Source organism: Sinocyclocheilus grahami, unplaced genomic scaffold (genome assembly GCF_001515645.1).
Source record: "Sinocyclocheilus grahami isolate Dianchi unplaced genomic scaffold, SAMN03320097.WGS_v1.1 scaffold2240.1, whole genome shotgun sequence".
NCBI lineage: Eukaryota > Metazoa > Chordata > Actinopteri > Cypriniformes > Cyprinidae > Sinocyclocheilus > Sinocyclocheilus grahami.
Window position 1 is genome coordinate 67,546 of NW_015507419.1, and position 8,718 is coordinate 76,263.

Consider the following 8,718-nt stretch of genomic DNA (forward strand, 5'->3'; position numbering starts at 1 on the left):
GAGTGTAAAGTTGTGTTCATCTTTGATGGTCTGGATGAAAGCAGAATTACACTGATGTTTTCAGAAGATGAGAAAGTTTGTGATGTGAATGAGTCTTCATCAGTGGGTGTGTTGATGTCAAACCTTATTAGAGGAGAGCTGCTTCCCTCTGCTCTCATCTGGATCACCTCCAGACCAGCAGCAGCCAATAAGATCCCCTCAATATACATCAACCGTGTGACAGAAATTCAGGGATTCAATGAGCCTCAGAAGGAGGAATATTTCAGAAAGAGAATCAGTGATGAGCATCAAGCCAGCAGAATCATCTCACACATTAAAAGATCAAGAAGCCTCCACATCATGTGTCACATCCCCGTCTTCTGCTGGATCTCAGCCACTGTGCTTCAAAACCTCCTGAAACAAGATGACAGTGCAGAAATCCCTCAAACTCTGACTGAAATGTACATCCACTTCCTGCTGACTCAGATCAACATGAAGAGTCAGAAGTATGATGAGAAAAATCCAGAGAAACTCCTGAAGTCCAACAGAGACGTGATTGTGAAACTTGCTGAACTGGCTTTCAAACAGCTGATGAAGGGCAATGTGATGTTCTATGAGGAGGACCTGATTGAGAGCGGCATAGACGTCACTGACGCCTCAGTGTATTCTGGGATTTGCACTGAGATCTTTAAGGAGGAAACTGTGATTCATCAGAGGAAAGTCTACTGCTTCATTCATCTGAGCTTTCAGGAGTTTCTAGCTGCTTTCTTTGTGTTTTACGTCCATGTAGTCAAGAATGAGGACTCACTGATGTTATTTCTAAATGAATTTCACGGGAACGTTTGTGAAAACACTCTGTTTGAGCTGCTAAAAGCAACAGTTAATCAATCTTTGCAGAGTAAAAATGGACACCTGGATCTTTTCCTGAGGTTCCTGCTGGGCATCTCACTGGAGTCCAATCAGAGACTCTTACAGGATCTGCTGACACACACAGTGAACAGCTCAGAGATCATCAAGAGAATCACACAGTACATTAAAGCCACAATCAAGGGTGATGAACGTCTCTCAGCTGACAGATGCATCAATCTGTTCCTCTGTCTGCTGGAAGTGAAAGATCAGACTCTGTCCAGAGAGATTCAGGAGTTTGTGAAATCAGAGAATCACTCAGTGGAGAAACTCTCTCCGTCTCTCTGCCATTTGAATGTCCGTCCAAAACTATTTTTCCTACTGTCACCGTCATACAGAAGACACCTGTTGAAGTGCTCTAGATATTGCTCTGTTAACCTCTTTTCTAAACATCTCTTCTAAAGGGAGATGTTTTTTTGCCTGATCTTTGATTAGTAAATTAGATGTTTTTATTCACAATTTAACTTTATCTAACATAGTTTTACTGTAAATTGAGAAAATATCAATGTTGCCATATGGCAATGCTGTACCACTATGGAAAAATAGGTATGTTGCCATATGGCAACGCTGTACCACAGTGGAATTGACGTAATGTATTTCCCCATTGGGATTTTTTATAGATAGTAGCATCAATAATATGATTGCAGTTATTTATTTATTTGAAGTGTTTATTGTAGTATAGTTGTATTTATGTATAAATAACAAAATTATTTGTTCTTTTCAAAAAAGTAATACAGTGCAGAGGTAGCTCTTCCATGTGATAAGAGTGTGAGGATGAGTTAGCCTTCAGTGGTGAAATGATAGGGATCTACTTATTTTTGGTTTGCATGAGTTCCGAGTATGTAAATCTATCAATTCCTGAAGAAATTTGCATTTAAATGGAAAATAATAATTTTCTAGAAAAACACATTTTATGACCATTTTTCCATTGTGGAACAGTGTTGCCATATGGCAACGTTTTCCTAAGTACACCCCTTTTTTTTATTTGTATGATTGAAGCTATTTCATGTAATAAAAACTTATTTGAAAAAAATATTTCATAGTTAGAACATAATGCATACCATAGAGAGTTATTAGCACAATATATTATAAAAAGAACATTATTAACCATTCTTGTATTTTATTCTAACCAGTAACCTTATGGATCAGGGTCTTTGGAACTCTGGAACTGGAAACAAAATACTGCTTTGCTGAGAAAGAACTGAAATGAAAAACTATTTGTTTTAATCCCTGCCTTTGCAATGGACTGCTTGTCGTAATCACTTTTTTAAAATACCGTATCGGCCAGCCCAATGTGGCAGTTTAAATATTTCTAATAATTTATTGTTGTTAGTCAACATTTTTTGTACAAAAACATAATGTAACCTTTCATGACAATTTTCCTACTTTTCTTTAATTCTTAAAATGAAACAAGATAGTTTTTGCTACTGTTCCACACAGACTGCTAAATTGTTCTAAGGGCTGAATGACTCCAGTCAACTGCTATGCGGTTGAAGTTAAGTCGAGGTTGACGTCACAAGAAACACAAGAGATGGGAATGTTTTGCAATTTGCAAATATATATACAGATGCTGACAGACAGCTCATAAGGTGTTGCAACTAAACGGTAACAATGCAACAATAACACTAACTCCCATTTTAGTTCAAAGGAAATATGTTTGATGCACATGTCTGCAATCAGCATAACATAATGACACTCTTGCGAGATCTAGATTAGAATTAGATTAGATTAGAATAAAATTAGAATAGATACATGTCAATGACTCATTAAAAATACCACAAGTTTTTTTTCAGGGGTTTAGCTTTACATGCAGCATAAACAACAGATGATTCACATATTGTGAATCACGCACTGCAGTGCTTATGTGAATGAAAGAAAACAGTATAAAGTGACATAAAAGAAATATAGGCTTACACAAAATTTGTTTCAATAAACAACACATTAACAAAACCAACGGGAAAAAACATTTGTGACAATACGCTGGCTTTCATTTAATTTTTGTGACAGCGCCACATGTTCGAGGAAACTGAAACAGCAGAAAGCAAGTGCTATTCGTTTTCTTTATTTTACAAATGCAGTGTTTTGTTGTTGTTGTGAGTATACATAAATAAAAATAGACCCTTTACAATTACAGTTAAAGCTGTTTTTTTGTTGATATACTGGAACACAAGTAAGGTACAAAACCTTGTTTACGTAATAAATAGCCTAATAGTTTAGCCGCCAAATGTTACATTTCACATATGTAAAAATTATTTGTGCTGAACGAGACATTTCAGTTTCACCTTTGCTTTATTCATTTTTGTCTTGACTTTTAGCATGTTGTTTATAACGAATAGCATTATAATATGTTTTATTATATAAATCTATATAATTTTACTGCTACTTAAATTACCAGTATAAATTAAAGGATCAGCGACTAGTCGACGTCAAGCTTAAAGCGTCATGGCAGAGCATTAAAGACGACTAATCTGTGCAACCCCAAGTTCACTCAAAAGTTAAAATCCTGTCATTTATTCACCCTCATGTTGTTCCAAAACTATTAGACTTTATCTAATCTTCAGAGCAAAACTGTTTTGAGCAAAACAAAAAAGTTTTTTGTCTATCCATGGTAATCATCATCTCCTCAATACTGAACCATATTTTATCTTGTGTTATAGACTTTCTTGGTGTAATCTCACTGGTCGGTTCTGTGAAAGTTTGTCTTCATCTCTACAATCATCAAACTCAACGAGAGAGCTGGACATGAGCAACAATAATCTGCAGGATTCAGGAGTGAAGTTCCTGTCTGAGGCACTGAAGAGTTCAAACTGTCAACTCAACATACTAAGGTAAGAAAAACAGATAAAGGTTCACTTGGTTATGAAATTAAAAATGCCCTCTTTGTATTGGTTCCAGCCTGTTATTATAAGGAATTATAAGGAAAGAAATATGTGACAAATGAGTTCACTTAAAATAGTGGATAATCCTGCTTTAATACACTGCTCTCTGGAATAGAATCCTGATAACGAGCAGAAACTGATATCAGATTCCTCATCAAGGTAACTCAAGCTGACAATACTTTTATATGTCTCTTGTATGATCGCTCTCTCATGATTAATTCAAGAGGCCTGCAAATGGTGCTATCATGCTGTCTCAGTTATGGATTGTTTTGAAAATGAAATCAGAGGAAGTTAGTGCAAATGTGACCCATGCTGGCAAAAGGAATTGGAATGCACACAGGCTAATTTTGAGCTACAGGCAAAAAAAAAAAAAAGAAGTGAAAAATTTAGATTTTGGTCGAATTTGTAGGCAATGAAAGGCTCATTATTGTGATTTAAATGGTTTATTAATCAACGTGAGATTAATGCTTAAAATGAACGACTACTAATCGACCAGAAAAATCTTTGGTCGAGGGCAGCCCTAATATAACAGTTTTAACACACTGTAAAAGCGAACAGTTAAATTAATTAAATTAAATGAGTTAATTTCACTCAAATAATAATGAAAGTTCATTGTACTTAAATGAAAGACGTTCTGTAAACTTAAAATATCGTTGTAGTAAGCTGAACTTAAAATGATTGATTTTTCTAGTTCTCAGCATGCTTTGCATTCGACAACAAGGAAAATAAATGTCGAAGTGTTATTTTCTGTGTTTTTGCACAAGATTAACATAGAGAGACATAAGTTAGTACTTAAATGCTGTGTTATGTTAGGATTTATATAGGTTTCTGTTTTGCTGGTTTTGTAGTGTTACCGTTGTGGTGAAGAGTAGAGCCTGTTGTTTGACTATTTACATGCAAGTGCAAAATGAGAATCTTTTTGATAACTACATTAGCATGTGCTAGTGTGCTGTTGCTAACTAGCACTTAACTATAAAGGTCTGAATGAATGTCATGCTTATGGAAGCAAGCTGTATATAATTTTCGTCGTGATGATTGGGGTGGGATCATGGAAGCGAGGCTTGGTTTGGCTCCCATGGTGCCCCACTTGTCATAAAAATTTTAACCTCTACTAGCTTAAAAAATTTGAGTTCATTTACTCAAATGTTTTGAGGCAATACGCTTCCTCAGATGTTTTGAGTATTCTTAACTAATCAGGTTTTACAATATATGTTATGATTATTTGCACCATGTGGTGTTGTTTTGGGGCTTGTTTTAATCATAAAAATCTGCTGTAAGTGTATGATATGCTACTTTATTCTGTTTATGTGTCAAGGAGTAATAAATGATTTTGTTATTTATGAAAATGGAATATTGTTACTTGTGTACACAACAGTGGATGATTGTGATTATATGAACATTTCCAACATTATGGTACATGACTACCCTATCTCTATGAAGCTTTGCCTTTCCACTTGATTAATATTATTATATGTAATACATTGTAAAGTGGAAGCATCACAGATAAGCGCTGTCAAATGTTTGTGAATGTGAATGAGTATGTGCATGTATGCACACACACTCACACAAACCACAGCAGCACAAACTGTGGTTGCCAGCTTAATAATTACACCATGTCTAAAGTGAATTGTGTTTGTATGTGTGCTGTTGTTTTGTTACATGCTGTATATTTAATTTTGGTTTAATTGAAGGGTTATTTCCACTGATCTACAGCTGACTGGGTTTTTATTATAGAATTCAAAATAGCCAGCAGACAGTAAAGCCACCGGAGGTGTACAGGCAGTCATATTGCTATTCCCAAATAAGTTCCCAAATAAAACAATATAGTATAAAGTAACTTAATTACATAGTCACAGTGAATAGCTGAACAAAGCTAATTAAGTTATGTGTGCATACCTTACAAAGCATAAATATATATTTCAGAAATTTTAGGATGAGCACTTTGACGTATGAGGTGTCTCTTCTGTCTGTTGCACTGATCTGACATTTGCTCCTAATGGAGATCAACATAACTTGCTCACACTTTCAATAAGCTCAAAACTTAAATAACCATTTGCATTCTTAGTTTGTTTGCTTTGTAAGAATGTACTGGAAGACTTCAAATATAAAAATAATGGCTTGATAGGTAATGTTTACTTATTTCATTAGGATAATTTCTTATTAATTGAATATAATGTGTTGGAATACCAGTGTCACGATACTGCTACTGTGGAGGAGACGAAGCAGCGTGGAGACTAAGGAGATTCAGAGTTCATCACAGTCTTTATTAAATCCAAATAAAGACACACATGGAACGGGCAGGAACACACACGTAGCAATGGGGTTAGACATACAATACCAGACACTAGACATGGAAAGACACAGGGCTTAAGTAATGGGACTAAATCAAGGAAATTAATGGGAACCAGCTGAAACAAATGAACATAATTGACACGAGGGAGAAACTAGATAATGGGGAGAACATGGGGAGAAAAACACAAGACACAGGAACACAGGACTGACTTTACTCCCCCCTCCCGGAAGGTGCGTCCATGTGCCACACAACATCCAACGGGGAGGGGGGGAGAGGGGGTGGGTGCTCTGGAGGCCCCTCAGGACAGGCACACACGCAAACGCAGCGCCAGGTCACTGAAATCAAACATTTTTGAAAACTCCTGCCAGGGTGAAGATTTTCAAAAAACTCCGGTTGCAGTGATATCATGTAGACAGCGAAACCGGAGTTTTTGGCTTGTGACGTTGGAGCCTGCGCTGTTATCTTCGCCTACTGGAAATGTTTTCAGGCTTCTGATTGACCAACATGGCTTTACGGTTGAGATTATATCACCACCTGTTGGTTTGGCATGCTATTGACAGTGGTTCATAGCATGCGTTTGCATTTTCATGTGGACAGAGATTTTTTTTTAAAATGGAAGTCCGAAAAACTGTTTATAAAAATACCTGTGTACGTGTGGACATGGCCTTAGTGTTGTTTAGTGTTTAAGTGGTCAGTCAATATTCATTGTTCACATCCTGATGAAAAATATTTGTCATGTGATCTTAAAACACATTTAATCATGTGTTATAGATTTGCTGGCTGTAATCTCACTGATCAGTGCTGTACAAGTTTGTCTTCATCTCTACAATCATCAAACTCATTGAGAGAGCTGGACCTGAGTAACAATAACCTGCAGGATTCAGGAGTGAAGCTTCTGTCTGATGGACTGAAGTGTTCACACTGTCAACTCAACATACTTAGGTTTGTGATTTTCAGTTAAATGTAACTTAATTGGCCAACATGGCGTTACGGTTGAGATTATATCGCCACCCGTTGGTTTGGCATGCTCTTGACAGTACATTGTTTTTGATGATAGAACTGCTTGTGGTTTCAACAAACCCATCAATTTATCAAAATTTCACCATCCAGTTAGGCTCATCAACCATAACTCCTTCAAAAACAGCTAGAAACCTTGGAGTTGTGATTGATGATAAGCTGAATTTCTCAGACCACATTGCTAAAACTGCCCGGTCCTGCAGATTTGCTTTAGGTCCTGCAGATTTTGACCATTAGGAAGATCAGGCCCTTTCTTTCAGAACATGCAACACAACTCCTTGTTCAAGGGCAAAGATGAAGACGACGATCCTGACTCACCATCTCCTCATTGGAGGCGCCTTTAGAGAGAAATGCATTTTTACGGATTTTATAAAATCCGTAAAAAGAGTTTTTGTATTTGTATTTGAGTTGAATTATTTAGTTTTAAAGTAGTAATTTAAAATGTTCTATAGATATATTTAGCAAGTCTGTGAGGCAAGTATTCGCTGAGTTTCGGTTCATCATTGTGTAGCGCTCCTGGCCGAAATTGCAGAAAGCGCATCCTGTATGTATCCTTTATTTTATAAAAGAACAAGGTTTTGTTGATATTGTGAGTGCACACCAATAAAAGTAAACGCTTTACAGTTCAGAGTGATGTATTACTCTTACCTTTATGAGCAAAAATGACGGCATATTTTACGTTGTTTCCAATGCAAGTGATCGTGCCGACGCCTCCATGTCCTGTAAAGCGCGCTTTAGCTCTCCGCACAAACGATTAAATATGCATCTAATAGCGCACATTTATATAGGTTAAACATTTAAACTAACATTGTGATATGCTTGAACTGTTTTATATCTATAGATTTTATTTTAGGCAAGTCGTGATGATTTGAGAAGGCTAAATTGATCAAACATAGGCTATGATCAGCTCACTGTCTGCCGCTGGCCGCTTGGTCATTACTTTAAAAAATAAAAACTTACATTTAATGAACAAAAAAATTTTCCAAACGTTTTTCTAAATTAACTTAATAAAAAAAACTAAACTAAATATAATCACTTTGACATTACATACAAAACTGAACTATTTTAATAGATGAAACAGTAGTATAAGCTATTTTGGGAGAAGGGGGAAAAAAAGTCGGGCCTGAGCGTCTCGGGCCAGGGCCGGGCTAGGGCCTATATTTGAGGCCCGTGCAGGACTCTAACGTGTACTGCGTTAGGCTAACCGCTTTAGATAAAAGCGTCTGCTAAATGTAAATGTAACTTAGTCCAGACACAGTAAATTTGACCTGTCAGTGTCTGATTATGCAATGTGTTAAACAGTACTTGCCAGCTGCTTTCACTAACTAGAGTCACAGTGGAAAAATAGTCAGGAATTGCATGTTTTGGAAAGATACATGACAATATTTTACCTGGTTCTGTTTAGAGTGACGGGTTGCAATCTCACTGATCAGTGCTGTGAAAGTTTGTCTTCATCTCTACAATCATCAAACTCACTGAGAGAGCTGGACCTGAGTAACAATGACCTGCAGGATTCAGGAGTGAAGCTTCTCTCTGATGGACTGAAGAGTTCACACTCTCAACTCAAAATACTGAGGTAATTTTATGTACATTTTTTTAAATTGAATTATTTATTTGATTTATTATTATAAATGGTTTATTCAC

General features: G+C 36.5%; 1 protein-coding gene across 1 annotated transcript in view; it reads left to right on the forward strand.

The window, feature by feature from the left end:
• LOC107574464 (NACHT, LRR and PYD domains-containing protein 3-like) overlaps window positions 1–8,654 on the forward strand; it is a 34,566-nt gene extending 25,912 nt beyond the window's left edge. Inside the window, 3 exon segments of the mRNA XM_016260897.1 lie at window positions 3,543–3,713; window positions 6,829–6,999; window positions 8,480–8,654. Of these exon segments, the coding sequence (XP_016116383.1) occupies window positions 3,543–3,713; window positions 6,829–6,999; window positions 8,480–8,654 (517 nt within the window).
• The last annotated feature ends 64 nt before the right edge of the window (window positions 8,655–8,718 follow it).